Source organism: Larus michahellis, chromosome 1 (genome assembly GCF_964199755.1).
Source record: "Larus michahellis chromosome 1, bLarMic1.1, whole genome shotgun sequence".
NCBI lineage: Eukaryota > Metazoa > Chordata > Aves > Charadriiformes > Laridae > Larus > Larus michahellis.
The window spans coordinates 138,644,850-138,661,020 of NC_133896.1; the positions used below are offsets into that span (position 1 = coordinate 138,644,850).

Sequence of the window (16,171 nt, forward strand, 5' to 3'; positions counted from 1 at the left end):
GCCAGAAAACCAAGGAGGTGATGGGATTCAGCTCTAGTGTCAAGGAAATTTTCTCACAGTAATACATTTTTTGCAAGACGTACAATTAAAAAAAAAAAAAAAGCCCTAAGTAAAGCTGACAAAAAGAGCAAGAATGCATCCCTTCCGCTTCCCTTCCCACTATTTATTTATTTCCTGGCAGATGCAGAGAAACGCTGAACCAGCAGCTCTCTTGGCTGGTGGAAGTCACCAGCTGGGACGGAGGGGAACAAAGAGCAGCGCAGGTGGAGCTGCGTGGGAAGAGACGGGGAGGGGGGCAGAGAGGGGCACAAAAATAGCGACACAGAGCAGATACAGAGAGACTCGCCTCCCTCTTTTGCCCCTCCCCACTCACTGCCACAGAAACTTTAGGATGCCGTTCCACCACCATCTTTTATCTCATGCCCACGCCACTGTTTAATAACTACATCGGTTCTAATAACAAGTTGCTTTTCAGCAGCAAAACTGACAAATCCCAAATTTCTCCGGACTCTTGTCTTGAGGTGACATTCCCCTGCGGACTCCTTCATGTTTACCAGGGGTTGAGTTCACTCTGAGACCTTTCCCTCAACGGGAAAATTAACAGGGTTCTCTTTTACCAAATGACTTGGGTCTTCCACGTAACTCTTAGAAACTCTGCACAGTCTCTCAATTTTCTGTGAAGCTTTGTCAAAATAGTTAACAGGTTCAGAAGTCATTACTAGCCTGAACAGCATTATTGCACAAGCCTCATTTCTTTCGAAAACCAGGCCAAAAGAAAACCCCAACCCATGACATGGGAAATTGGCAAATTTTAGATTACATTAACAAAGATGGAGCGGAATAAGTGGCAATAAAGGAGACCATCTCATTTTTGTGCTGAAACCACACAGCTTTGTAGGAAATGGCAAGACCTTTCAGGAACATAAGCTTGCGGTTAGCTGTATAATGATAACAAGACGACCATTAGTTGGTAGGTCATTCCCAGCAGGAGATGAAACTTTGCACTGCACAAAGAGCAGGGTGAGACATTAAGCAAGCCCCTAATGGAGAACCAGAGGAAGCCCTAATGGAGAACCAGAGGAAGGATGCCTTCCCCCGTAGCGTCTTGAGTTCAGAAACTCAAATGTGTCTTCAGCCATTTGACCGTTTCATGGTTAATGAGACTGACGGGTGTTCACACAAGGATATAATTAGCTTTCATATTCTGCTTGCAACCTTGGTAATAAATGAACTACTGCTGCCATGAAGGAGTAAACTGAGCGTTCCCATTGCAAATAATTACTTCTAGCGTTACGCTGGTAGCAATTCTACCAAAGGGACCACAAGGAAAGGCAAACCCAACAAAGAAGGAAACGTATCATAACAAGGTATTAACAGCACAGACAGGCAAACTTCTAACAGAACAGAAACATTAGCAGCAAAGAAAACAGAAACATTATATATTTCACAGGACTGCAAAGTCATTTTAGGTTAAAATTCTTTTAAGCATTAAGTTTGGGAAGTGGTTCGCTATGGCAATGTGTATTAGCTTATGATTCAAACCCACCTTTACTTGGAACTACACAACTCCAATGAACTCCTTTGTTATAAAATTATAGCCCCGGTCATTTTACAGCAGTAGCGAACTGGTTTTGAAATGGCTTAATGCTCTTCTACAAATGAAAATTGCTGTACAAAGTTGCTTGCGAGATGTGTTGTCTTGCAACAGCCATCAGGAAGCAAAGCAAAATTTCAAGTATTTAGAGTTGGCCCAAATAATTTCACCGCTCCAAACAAAGTTCTTCTCTGTGCCGTGCAGAGTCACATACAAACCATGTCACTCAACCGGACCATGCTGCAGAAGCGCTGTTCTGGGCAAATGCCAATTTGACCACAGGACAATGCTACAGCTATCTATTTATTTATACTATATATTACCAGAATTCTCCATACGGAAGGGAATCAGGAACATGGAAAACTAGACAGCACTATTCATCCACTTCTTTAAATGTATTTCACATCTACAGCCCTTGGCACACTGTTCCTCTTCATTAAAATGTCAAACACTTGTATTTTGAAACTCATTAAAACCCTGAGCTTTTGAGACCCTTGAGTGACCAAGTCACTAGAAGGACGACCCAAGTATTACTGCGCCTGTCTCACTATTCATTTGGTTGTTACTAATACTTGCATTTAGATATTGCCAAATAATTTAAACTATACAGTGGGGGGAGGGGAAAAAAATTCACAAACTTATCCTCTACTTTTGCCCTTTTGGATGTTTTCCCTACTCGGAGATATTTACTTTAAGACCCGTCCTTCAGGATCTCAACAGAAGACCTTCACTCCAATTCCAGAGTGCCCTGTTCTGTTGCAGGCTTAAATTCAGTAGTTATACTCAAATAAGGTGCCTTGCTAGACTTGACTTAAAAGCTTTACCTCTAGCACACTTCCCTTGCAATCAAATATGTATGGTAAATAATGCAGTCTAAAACCAGCTAATGAGTATTTCCTAAGGACAAATATTTCTTTGGAGAATATCCTCCTCAAGGACAGCCCTGACTTAGATTAGATCAAATAAGAGAAATAATTAGTATAATTTGACTGGGAGGGGGACAGTGCGAGAAGGAAAATAAGGGACTGATAACTCGATGTAAATAACATTAAGACTTATTTTCCTGCCAACTGCAGCACTGCCCAGTGCTGCTCTTTCTCGTCCTGAAAAAGTATTTGACCCTGGGACCTGTCATGCTGTGAGATACCAGGTACCCTGCCTTCCTCTCCCAGCACTCAAAACACATTCTGACAGGCACAACTTCCCAGCTGTATTGTTTTATAAGTATACTATACCTCCCAAATAATAATTCAGTGCTGGTTTTAAAAAAGTCCACAGTTAAGCAAGGGTAGCAGCAGGTTACAATCAATACAAGTGCAAAACGCCCTCCCTTAAGCATACTATTTGTTCCAGTGGTGCACCTCCAGCACATGCCAGGTGTAGAAAACAGAAAGCTGAGGCTTGCTTCATTTCTAACGCTGGTGGCATCTCACAAGAAACTCAACCTAAAAACCAGATAAGATTTTGGCTTTGTAATATTTTTTTGTTTGTTTTGGGGAGGTTTTGGGGGTGATTTATTTGTCTGGGGAGGGGTGCAAGCTCAGAGAGGTGGTGGAGGCCCCATCCCTGAAGACATTCAAGGCCAGGCTGGATGAGCCTCTGAGCAACCTGATCTAGTTAAAGATGTCCCTGCTTACTGCAGGGGGGTTGGACTAGATGGCCTTTAAAGGTCCCTTCCAACCCAACACATTCTATGATTCTACTATTGACAGGTTTTTCATGAGACTACTCAAGGCCTCTGTAGAAAGCTTCAGATATCAGCATAATACTAAACCTTACGTTATCCCTTTTTAAAGGTTAGCAGGTTCCAGCTTGTTTCACCTTCTATCTGCAGCAGACATTTGTATTTATAACCTGCTCATCACCATGGTATCTAAAGCATCTAATAAAAACCAGAAACAAACAGCCTCCTGGTTCCTGCCTTTTACTATTCAACAACAGAGAACAGCAGTTAACAACGTAATTGGGATTTATTTATTTTTGCCTTCTGATCTTCTCCCAAAACAGACATCCCCCAGTACACACACTGGCCACCTGGCTGACTCTTCCAAGCTGCTTCTCCAGTCTCGTTCACAACCACTGCTTGTAACGAGATTCACTGCTGTCCTGTTCCCAGTTCCCTCATCCTCAGATAAGGTCTCCACTTGTCTCACATTCTTACAATAGGTAACTGGTTTTAGCCTGTCCGTTCTTTACACTTCCTACCAGAACCATAAGGGAATCCCATATAAGTACCAGAAGCACAAAAAGCTGCTGGGAGGCAGGAACTTCACAGTTACTAAATCCATAAAGGAACACGGTCAGTAAGGTAGAAGTCAGCCCACAGTGACCTACAGAAACGTACTTTCACTTTGGAATAGCCTTGTATTCAGCTTCTTCCTCTTACTCTGTTTAAGAAGGGAATTACTGCATTTTGGGTCCAAAGAAAAATTTTCAGGACCCCTTTGTACCATTAACACTGAATTCAAAGTTGACGGAAGAGAAGAACAGATAACCAGGACATATGGGACATGTCCACATAGCTACATAGGAGAACATTCTTAACAGCTACAATTATCTAGGTCTTACACAACTTCCAACAATGATAGAAAAAACCTCATTCTTCAGAGATTTAAACATTTACTTCTCAGAATGAGAATCAATTATGGACAACTCTGCGTGGCAGATCGGACACTTGGTGTCTCACAGTCCTCATTCTGAAAGCAGCAGCAGAAAGTTCTTCAAGTTGCTAAAAATCACAGGAGTTAGTATCCAAGAAGTGACAAAAACACCACACATGGAAACCCTGACAAATCCTCCCCAGTTAGATGGCAGCCACCAGACCTAGTCATCTTGAAGTAGACTAACTGAAAATAGTGCAAAATACTGAGTTTCTTCCCCCCCCCCCCCCCAAAAAAAAAACCAAAACCACAAAAACCAACACTCAGAATCCAATGAGCCTTTCAAATTTCTGCCAGGAAATGAAATACTTTGTTCCAGGCTGCCTTAATACAAAGGTACCGTAGAGTCCCGTGGAAGCTGTAGTTTTGATGTTTCACACCCTTGCAGCTACTCAGCAGATGACGTTTCTGAGGCACCACAGTCTCCCTTCTGAACAAGCTGCCTGGCCACCATCACCGCTACGTGTAACCTCAGAATTACTCTAACGAATGGAAAGGAACAAGGGATGATGTACACGAATGACATCTTTCCCAAAATTTACGCATTTAAGATGTCACAGTGCTTTAAGACCTAAGCAGTGCAAAGCGAAGTGTTTTGATTTAGTTCAATAAATTACAGGTTTTTAAACATCTCCAAAGCAACATCTCCTGCGAACGTTTCTCAGTTAACTTTGTCTTAGAAAACCAGAAGAAATCCTGTCATTTCCCACAAAAAAATAATTCTGGGTTTTGTTCTGCTTTGCAGTCAAAACGAGACCCAACTAATACTAAGAAAACAGAGACTCTGTGACATAAGATATATTTTTGCCACAACCAGAAATTTCTTACAGACTTATCTCCCATCTCATCAAAAATCAATTTTTTTCAAACGAGCTTCTTTCTTCAGTAATTACTTGGATAGGATTTTCTAAACTGGCTACCCCAAAAATGCGCCCTGTACCCATCCCATTTTATCACATTTGGCATATTCCTGAGTTCATTTCCCTAGCGCTCACAGCTACAGCAGGTACTTTTAAAGGCAATGCAGCAAATACCCAAAGACATGATCCTCTACAGTTATGCAGTTATCTTAATCAATATCACAAATTAAAATCCTTCTCTACTTGAGAGTTATGGATTATATTGAAGACTCAAGACTTGTCTAAAGTCTTCTTAACTGAAGGTGTACCATGGAGCTAACTCCACAGCATATGGTGTGTGTAGAGACACTTTCTGTCCTTCCTTGATCTTATACCCCATTTACCTCTAGTTCGAATCAACACATCACTTGGAAAAGCAGCTTAATTTTTTTCTCTTCCACACCACGATACAAAACCCTAAAATTATCACCATTTCACCCAATATGCTTGCACCTTGTGTGTTGAAATGCGTCATTCAGCCAGCGAGAACCTACTTGTTTGCGTCTAAACCAAGTGATCGTCCTCAATCCAGCTAAAGAGCACAGGAACGTCAAAGCAGCAACATCAGACAAAGACAACACCATCTCCAGTGCCCCTGCACAGTACTCCAGCATTTTATAGCACATTCCACATCACGACTTGTATTTGCATTTCTATCTGTACATAGTAAAGGAAAGGGAACCTATGTCTATTAAAACATACAGATGCTCTTACAAAGGCAGCAATTATTCAAAGAAGGAGGAAAGAAAAAAAAAAAACAACTCATAAATCACACTATTGAGTTGTTTTTGCCTCCCTCTCCATTTATTTTTATTTTTCGCATCTGAAACCTCCGAGTAGTTCACCTTTTACTGCTCCACTGCTGTTACTGTTGGTAACAAAATAATTCTGACTGCATTTGTTAGCCCATAGCAGCCATCCTGTTTTGCAAATGATTAGGCACATTGTTTTATTCTGAAAGCCCATCATCTTGGCTTCCATAGGACACCATTGTGTAAATTATGCCAGAAGTAAATAATGCATGAAATGTGAAATGTTACCTATGCCAAAGCTGATCTAATGTTTCTTGGTGTGGAAAGAGACTTTAAGAAGAAAGGATTAAAAAAAAAACAAACCCCCACAAAAAACAAACCCACAAGTAAATGAATTTGAAAGGCTCACGCCAAAAAACACTTAAAATTTATAATAATAATAATAAAGTAATGCTAGAGACATTTGCTATTGAAAGTAGAATTCAGCTTCATGACTCATACCATAGTGAGCGAGCAGACACCACGGGCCACGTTCAGACAGCCTAAATTCAAGCTCAGCCAAGTGTTTCCCATTAGCCAACACTAAACCTTCAGTGCCACCAAGCCAGTGAGAATGACAAGGTCTGAATCCAGCATTTCAAGTATGGCTCTGCTCAAAGGAGTAGCTGCCCAACACCTCCTGTCAGAGAAGAGGACCTACCGAGGCGCACGTTCTGATGGCAGGGCTGTACAGATGCAAGGGTAAGATGCTGGAAGAACCATTTGCAGCTTTTTGGGGTGGGGGGGAAGACTGCTCAGGGCAGGGAAAAAAAAAAAAAAAACAAACAAACAGAGATCACAGAGATCAAAAAGGAAGAAGCAGAAGAAAACACTGAAGATGTGCTTTGGCAGTCAGGCTACCTAAAGTTTCTCAAGAAATTGTTTTTATGAAGACATTTGCTAATCATGCTGCTGTAAGCGGGGCACTCTTGCAGCTCTGCTGAGTAATTGCTGTTCATTAGGAAGGCCACCGAACGGTTCATCCAGGTACAACGCTGAACCAACAGGCAACCCGTAACCTTGGGGTAGATTTAAGCAAGCCTTGTCCCAGCTGGAGAGAGCCCACCGCACACGGCAGGGGTGCTCTGCTCGGGGTGACAACCCGCGGGGGGGACACCGGTCAGAGATGTCTTCTTCAGCACTCCGCTCCAAAGCCACCGCCCAAGCTAAAGCAACTGGCAGCACCAAGCATCTTAACCTTTGCAAGGCAGATTCATGGGAGAAATAAGTTAAATATTATTTAAATGCAGAGATCTCAGACCCTGATTTCATTGCTGGTACGTACTGGAACTACCTGGTTACTCTTCTAGATAAAGACCTGTCTCATCAGTTGGACATCATTAAAGCAAGATTATTTTTTATTACTTTTTTTAATATGGTAACATTTCTGTTTTTACTAACACGCAGCATTTTAAAACATATTTAAGCAACCGCATAGCTTAATATACATCTTAATTTTTGTTTTGTGAGAAATTTGCTCCTTTATCGTTCTTCAAAAAGAGCTACGCCTACTCGTGTAGGTACATGTGATATACGCAAAGTTAAATTTAGATAAAAACTGGAATTCATTTAAAAATACACAGACCATCCTCCTCTGCTAGAAAACGAAAACCACACTTTTCTCATGTATACAAACATTTGGAAGTCTATAAAAACATGTTTTGTCTTTTAAACGCTTCCGTAAATAAACTAAGTATGATCTGCAGTTAGTGATTTAGCTGACTATTTCTGGTCACTGTGTCCTACCAGATGACAGAACTAACGGCTCTCATCCCACCACATCCTTCCACATCATTATCGTATCTAAACTGCGAGGCGGGGGGGGAAGAGTTCTTCCCAACAGAGTTCTCAATTTTACGCAGTGGTCACCAAATAATGCTCCTGAATACGCTGGTAAAAGAAAATATTCCCTCTGTTCAAGAAGAGGGGATTACAATTTGTCCACAGTTGGTCTTCTACTCCAGCAACCTTTTCTAGTTAATTATCCACTCACTCAGCTGTTCAACTGTTTGACTGTCTTAAAAAAAGTTGAACTAGCACATTCTGCTCATTAATGTTTTATTTTGCCATACTGTTGGTATGTTTAGATGTTAATACATCAAAGAATCTTGCTTTACAAATATTATATAAAACGTACTTCTCAATTTGTAATATTTTAAACTTAAATAGGTTATTTATTCTGATTCCTTGTCACAGAAACGCTTGTTCCACCTTTCATGAATCCACCTTGGCTGAGTTTTTCAGCTCAGCTAAATTCATGCTTTCAGAGTTTATAGGAACCCTCTTTTGCGGGGGGTACCTGCGCTAGATTCACCCACTGAAGTAGTTGAATTCTGTGTATAACGTTTCCTTTGCAAAACAGATTGAGGACAACATCAGTCAGTCTGTATAAAAACATCACGACACTGACAGCACATTGCTGTACATCTATGCATGAGTAGAAGAGGTTATACTCAACTGTTTTGTGAATCCACAGCACTTAGGCAAGTATCATGACAAAACCACTTATTTTATATTAAAAAAAAACCCAAACCTTTCCTCATCATCACTCCTTCACACTGTAGCAATCTCTCATGAAGAAAGTTACTTGTTTTCATCCCAATGGATCTTTTTCCTCCATCCCTCTTGTAGAGTTCTTTTAAATCACTGCCACAGCAAAGCACTATTTTATTGGAAAACAAACTAATTCATTCATACTTGGTTGTAATGAGGGTTAATTACTGAAGGCTGCAGGCCTTGGCCAGGCTAATTCTGACCATCCCGCTGAATGTCTGCGACAAGCAGGTCCAGGAGTCTCTGGTTTTACAGAGTGATTTGAAACGCACTCGGGAAGGAACAGCTTCTACAAATCTTCTCCTGTGTATCTCAATGCTGAGGCACTCAAAACTATTAATCTTGCAAGCAGTGACTACTAAATGATAGTTTAAAGGATAAACAATAGTTTAAAGATGTACTGGGACTTCAATTTGTTTTGTTTTTTTAATGGAATACATCATCAAGATTGCTTCAGGTGAAGTTTTATCCTTTGGTATAATTTAGGGTTTTGGGGTTCTGGGGTTTTTATTTATTTATAAATAATACTACTATGCTTTTTACATCTGGATTTTGCATGTTCCTGCTTATATAAACACAAGTTTGCTTGTGACTCTAGAAAAGCAATGACAGTTTGGGGGATCATGGCCAGAAACATTGATATTGAAATGTCAGTTTTCCTTTTCTCTTCCTGCTGTACCACTTACGTGGAGTTGTCCCCTCCCTTTTGTTCCTTCTTGACTCTAAGAGGTCAGTAGGATGTAATTTCTCCACGTGTACTCTAACCCAACGTCACTTTTTGATGGACTCACTGTTAGTCGGTCAGATAAATCGCATTTCCAGCACTACCATAATGCCAAATTCTGTCAAGGGGCACAACAGAGCGAATATTATCTTTTGTAAAGTAATGGTAAGTCCACGCTTTCCTCACTCAAAAAGCTCCTATTTTAACTGCCACAGTTCTTATTCTTTTCTACTTGTTTGAGGCAGACAGTTAGTCCCACCCTGGCTATCATGCAGGTACTAATTTATGCTTATGGTATAAAAAAAAAGTATGAAAAAGCCAACCCTTACTGGCTTTTTTCCAAAGGAGTATCAACTTCACAAATTTTTTTTAATCTATTCACACTTCTGCTTTTTGAACACAAAAATACAGATAAACTGTAGAGTTGTAACTATAGAGACAAGTCACGATAAACACAAATTAACTCACGAAGCCCAGGGAAGAAAAGCAAAATCGCTGGTCTGCGCTCCCTCTTCACACAGAGCTGGAAGAAGAGTCCCAGCTAAAAAAAAAATGCAGCGTCTGTGCAGCTCCAGCATCATACAATTAGTACTTGTCATCCTCGGAGCTCAAAATAACACAGTGTGTTCATTTGCAGAGGAAAGAATGCGTTTTCTTAAGAAAATTGGATCTCTGTGCTGATAGCGCAAGTTCGCAAATAAGGTTAAGGCTTATAAAACCGGGAATTAAAGATATCATCAGGCAACCAAGTGAGAATTAATCAAATAAGTCAAAAACTAATAAAAAGAGATAAGCATTTCAGTGTAAATCTTGAGTCCCATCCTGCTCCATAATTTCTCAGACAAAAACCTACAGAGCAATACCAACAAACAGTAAAACTAGGACAAGGTACCTCCCCTTTGCTGATCGGCAGCTGATGACTCTATAAAGCACTATTTTCTCTGAAATCCACGCAGACGTCAGCCCCTTGGCGCTTGGCACCCCTAACAAATGCACTTTGGGGTCCCAGACTCCAGGAGCTGAGGCTGTACTTGCCAGCGGCCAACTTCAAAACGGGGTCGCAAATTGCTTGCCCAAAGGGAGAGAAGGCAAACCAGCCATCGTTGACACCTTGTGGCACAGCGGCTGGTGTGGGGTATTGACATCGCAGCGCACAAGGGAAAAAAAATATAATGAACCATTACTGAGACCAGACTGGCCAGTCTTGGCTATACTTGTAGAGACCAACCCCAAGAGATCAATACCGAGCTATGTAACAAGGCACCCTGTGGGACCACCTTTGCTTCCGTGATGTTTCTGTGGCCCCAGTGAGTTCAAAACATTTATTTTTTCACGATTTTTTTTTTCCTTTGCACAAATTCAATTCTTCTTCCTTTTATTAGGAGCCAACACTTAGGGAACAAGATCTTCAACTTGACCAACATGAGTAAATATAAATCTGGCTGATGCTGTTCAGTTTCTTCTGTTTCTGACAGTCTCCATAACTGCACAGCATGTGACTGGTCTTTTCCTTCCTCCTTGTAAAAATAAAAACAATCCTTGCATGGATCTTTCATGCAAGGGATTATAGACATTTTGCAGAGTTATTTTAAAAGGCCCTGGTGAAAGATCTGCCCCAGGCTCTGCGCAAGACTAAATAAAATCTTAATGGTTCTGCCTTTAACCACACTGCATGGCTGGCTGAAGACTTCCAGTACAGGGCGGTGGTATGATTATACAGCCCACAAAAACCACGCTGTCCTGTCCCTGTCATGCCCTCTTCTCCATCCTGTGAAGTGTCTGACGTTGTTAATTTTAGTGCTAACTCCAACCATTTTTCCAGAACTGAACCAACTCTTTTGCGGAGTTAATTTGTCGATCCCTTCTTTATAGGTACAACCTCTACTGTAGGCTATTGCGCAGCAGAATAGTTGGCTTTTATGAGCCTGGGTGTGATGAATCTGTGTTAAATCACCTCATTCTTAGCAAGATGCGGGACCCTCGGGTGCGCACCATCTGCTCCTACTGACCCGGCTGCTCTTGGATTTTTTCCGTTTCTTCCAGCATTTCCTCTTCTGGCACATGCTCTCACGTTCCCTACCGGCTCCCTGTTACCTAGCCTCTTTCATCTACATAACCTCTTGGATCAAGCCAAGTAACCCTTAAGCCAAACAAAACCCCTTGCCCGTTTGCTGTTTGGGAGCACGCGTCGCCGCTTTTCCCACAGGAATCACCATATTCAACAGCAAAACTCCAGCCGGGATGCACCACCCACGTGATTTTTGTCTAGATCACAAACCCTGCCGTTACAGTTCAGGAAGGTGGAAGGAGATTTCCCGTGATGGTTGTGAGCATCTTCAAATCTCAATCAGAGACCGCAAAAGGAAAGGCTCCTTTCTCAAAGCTTCATCCCACTTATTACACAACTACAAACACCTGAAGACACCAGCACAGGTTCAAGTCTTTGCCGTGGCACTAAATGCCAGTTCTGGAAGCATATCAATCTGTAAAACTGCTCCTCAATGAAAACCTTGAGGAGAAAAAGCTGTGAATTGCACATCACTTACAAAACAGTCTGTAGCCCACACAAGGGCCAGGGAACTTCTGGACTGTGCCAGCTCTGCTTAGTAGAAATCCAGAACTGGTTTCCAACCCAAACCACCCCATTTCCGGCATGGCAAAACTTGACACAACCATTTCTCAGTCGGTCAGTAGGGATGCCTGCGTACTAAGCACTAATTGTGACAGGTGTGGATTTTAAAAAGAATTTAAAAAAAAAAAAAAAGAAAACTTTTTCATGGTCAACAGTTATTTCACAAAAAATACGTTATCTGAAGCCAAACAACCTGCCTCTGCCTAAAACAGGTGTTCCCTGAAATAGTAGAAAACACGTACCATGAACCTCTGTACCTTGTTCCCATCATTGTTAGGATGGTAGGGGTTTTTAAACAGAAACTATTAGATTGCATTTCTGGAGGATGACAAAAGACAAAATATCAGCAAATCTCTCAAACAATGTTGTGGGGTTTTCCCTATCAAAACATCCACATTTCCAGTTAATTTTATTTTTTTTAAACACATTACACTAATTCCTTTTTTTCTTAAGTCCTGGTAAATGTTAGTAAGAATACCTGACAGCGGTGGGTTTTGAAGACAGGAGCTCTAGCCATAGAGCAGAACGCCACTGTGATTAGTGCCATATAAAGAAGGGGGGGGGGGGCAGGAAGGAGGAAGAGAAACAGCCCCAGATCCCACAGGCCTTATTATCTGAATATTCCTGAAGCCAGTTACAGCCTTGTTTCCCAGTAACATTCTCCTCACAGCGTAAATATACCTGGAAATAATCTAAAATAGTAAAAAAACAACAAGAACATTAAAAAACCCCAACATTTCCAGGCTTAAGTCACACATAACTAACAAAATGACTCCCAAAACAGACCATGATAATAAATTACACTTAAATGACAGGGTAAGGAACTACATAGCAAAAATAAGGGGGTTTTTTTCCATACTTCTTTGGAAAATGAAGTGACTAATGCCAAAGTCACACAATTTACTAACAGGGCTTTAACAAGTTTCTTAAATATGCCTTCTTATTTGAAATTAAATGCTTTCTTCTTCCTCTGTGCAAAAGACTTAGTCTTGGTGCTAGATCTGTGCAAAATCTTTATTTTCACAGGTCAGTTCACCTGTAAGACCAAGGCCGCAGCGTGGCTCAAAATCAAGCAATACTATGGTGCTTGGTAACATTTTTGTTTTAGAGATCTGGTGAACACCGCAAGTAAGAGAGGAAAAATATCCTTAAAATACCATCGTTTTTGTTCAGAATCACCTGTGCAATACGAATTTATGTAAGTCACTATGAGAAGACCTGACAGCTAGCCGGAAAGCAGTAGAGTTTAGTTACCCTCGGACAGTGCCAAATTATAACTATACTTCAGCTCAATTTCAACACAACTTTTTTCTGCTTGGTAAACAAAGACTACTGAAGAAACAGAATTCCTGTAAACAAAACTAAAATAAAATATATTAAAAAAAAAGAAAAGAAACAAACCAGGAATACCCTACCTCTGTTTAGTTTATTGTCAGAAGTATTGTGCAACTACGGTGCATTAGCCAAATTACTAACCCGCAGGCAGAGAAGACCACAAGCCCAGAAGAACTGGATGGCAGAAGAACCGGATGGCAGAAGAACCCTTCTCACACCCTGACCAAGCTCCTCCTCAAAAGTGAGGAGGGTCTTGCGCCATCGCCTCTGCTGGGGACCTCTTCTGGGACTCTGCTGCTCTGATGGCCCCAGAGCCTCTTAATTCCTAATACCTAAATGTATTTGCTTGCAAGAACAGACATACAAACACCACAACGCCGTTTTAACCTACAGATTTTGTTTTACCTACAGATTTTGTTTTACCTACAGATTTTGTTCACTGAAACAACATTTAAAAAAATGTTTATATATATATATCAGTGATAAGGCAAGAATTAAAGACACGGCATGTCCCTTACGGCTCTGCGAGCAGGACGGTCTCTGTGACATTTGGGGGTCCTTTTGAGGAAGTTAATGGCATCACCGACAGGACCCGGGAGAGAGCAGACCGGCGACGGAGGCCACCGGGCGGCGGGCAGCCGGTCGCCCAGCCCCGTGGCTCCCGTCTCGGCGCAGGAAGGACCAGGACATCGCCTGTCCCCGACACACGGACACCTGGAAGGCAGCGGCAGCAGCGGGGCGACCCAACGCCGCCGGTGGCAAGCAGCTCGGCTGGAAAGAGCAAGCGGACACGAAGCAGCCCCCCGACACCAGGGACAGCCGTGACCCGCTCCGCTCGCCGCCACCGCTCCGCGCCGACCCCCGCTCCGCTCCCGCCGCTCGTCCCGGCCACGGGGCGCGAGGGCACCGGCCCCGCAACCCCCAACTTTCCGGCGGAGGCAGCGCCGGCGCCTCCCCCGCCGCGCTGCGGGCGCGGGTCCCGTCCCGCGTCGTGTCTCCCCCGTCCCCCAGCAAACCCCGCAACTCCGCGGGCCAGCCGGCCGCCCCCGGCCCGACCCACCTGGTGCAGCGTGTCCGGGGGCAGCTGCGAGGCCCGGAACAGCTCGCCCACGCTGCTGCCCCCGGCGGCCGCCTCGGGGGGCGGGCAGCACCGCGAGAAGAGCTCGGAGTAGCGCTGCTGCTCGCTCTCGCTCAGCGGCAGCAGCAAACCCCCGGTACCGGCGGCGGCAGCAGCGGCGGCGGCGGACCCTCCCGCTGGCCCCTGCTCCATGGCGGGGCGGCGCAGGCGGAGCGGGGCAGCGGGAGCCGCGCCGCCGGGAGGGGAGGGGGGGCGACGGGCGGGAGGCGGTGCCGCGCTGCGGAGGGGAAGGTGCAGGGACCGCCTCCCTCCCCCCGCCACCGCCCCGCCCGGTGCGGCCGACGGCGGCACCGCAGTGCCCCGGCCGCCCGCAGCCGCTCCCGCACCCTGCCCGCCACGGCCCTCCGCCTCCTCCTCCTCTCTCCCCCCCCCCACCCCGGCAGCTTTATTTCCTCCTTTTCTGTTTTTCTTTTCCCGAGTTGGTTTGGCTTTAAGCTGAATTACCGACCGCCTGCCCCCGCCGCCAGCCCCGGGACCCTCACGGGGTGGGGAGGCGTCAAGCCCCGGCAGGCGGCTGAAGGGCCCGGCTGGGCACGGCCCACGCCGCGGCCGCCCAGTTGCCCATCTTCGCCGTGTCCCTGCCACCTCACCCTGGGGCTTCCCGCTCCCGGGACGGCTGCCAGAGCGCGGACGTGCTCGGTTCTGTCCGCGGGTGCGATGGGGCCTCCACAGCAGCATGTCCAAAAGGACCACCCGGCTGCTGGAAATGCAGCGTGGGTGCTGCAGTAAGGACAGGCAATGATGGATCTTGGTGGATCAGATGTGACTGATGAACATCTCACCATGTTAGAATCATAGAATGTGTTGGGTTGGAAGAGACCTTCAAAGGTCACCTAGTCCAACCCCCCTGCAATGAGCAGGGACATCTTCAACTAGATCATGTTGCTCAGAGCCCTGTCCAACCTGACCAGGGTTCATGTTTCCAGGGATGGGGCATCTACCACCTCTCCGGGCAACCTGTGACAGTGTTTCCCCACCCTCAGCGTAAAAAATTTCTTCCTTATACCCAGCCTAAATCTGCCCTCTTTTAGTTTAAAGCCATTACCCATTGTCCTATCAAAACAGGCCCCCACTAAAAAGTTTGTCTCCATCTTTCCTATAGGTCCCCCTTAAGTACTGGAAGCCACTATAAGGTCTCCCTGGGAGCCTTCTCCAGGCTGAACAACCCCAACTCTCTCAGCCTGTGCTCATAGCAGAGGTGCTCCAGCCCTCTGATCATTTTTGTGGCTCTTCTCCGGACTCTATCCAACAGGTTCATGTCTTCCCCACACAGAAGACTCCAGAGCTAGAGGCAGTAAGTTCTCCAAAGGTTTTCCTTTAACATGAAGGGCAAAGAGCTCCTTGTTTATGGAGAAAAAAATCCTCTTTATTACTCCTCTGTCAGCAATGACACTAAATGTTCCCCCTACAGGTCGAGCACCACCTTAAAAGTGACAAGCCAAGGTGGGAGGGCTGAGTACATCCCGACAAAGAGGATGGTTGTGGGTCTCACACTAGTTTTTGGAGCCTTTCCTCCCAGCATTTCAAGGAATAATGTGATCAACCTGAAGGTGATCCTTGTGCATGCCGATGACCTGCAGCAGAGCCAACAGCCCTCTTCACAGCAGCTTTGGTGCTGAGACAGCCTGGTCCAGGAGAAATCGGATTCCCCGCTATTTGCTTGCAGTCCTGCACCGTTAGCGACATGTGGCTAACGTTGTTAGCCACGTTCCTAAACACAAAACATTTAGGAAGTCAAAGTGGTTTAATTTTTATACTCTTGTTTACTATTAATTCTGTCAAAGTATAAAATCCAAATGTAATAATTTTGCATCATGTTTTTACTAGAAAATATTAGATTAGGGT

At 44.2% G+C, this 16,171-nt stretch overlaps 1 protein-coding gene across 3 annotated transcripts in view; it reads right to left on the bottom strand.

Annotated features, from left to right (window-relative positions):
* The window catches only part of REPS2 (RALBP1 associated Eps domain containing 2), a 103,798-nt gene extending 89,230 nt beyond the window's left edge, over positions 1-14,568 (bottom strand). The window contains exon 1 of one of the 3 annotated variants that reach the window (XM_074605673.1): positions 14,249-14,567. In XM_074605673.1, the coding sequence (XP_074461774.1) occupies positions 14,249-14,458 (210 nt within the window). In that variant the 5' untranslated portion in view covers positions 14,459-14,567. Of the gene's footprint in view, positions 1-14,248 lie in introns of all 3 variants that reach the window. The other 2 variants (XM_074605665.1, XM_074605684.1) reach the window with 2 other exon arrangements.
* Between the last annotated feature and the right edge of the window lie 1,603 nt (positions 14,569-16,171).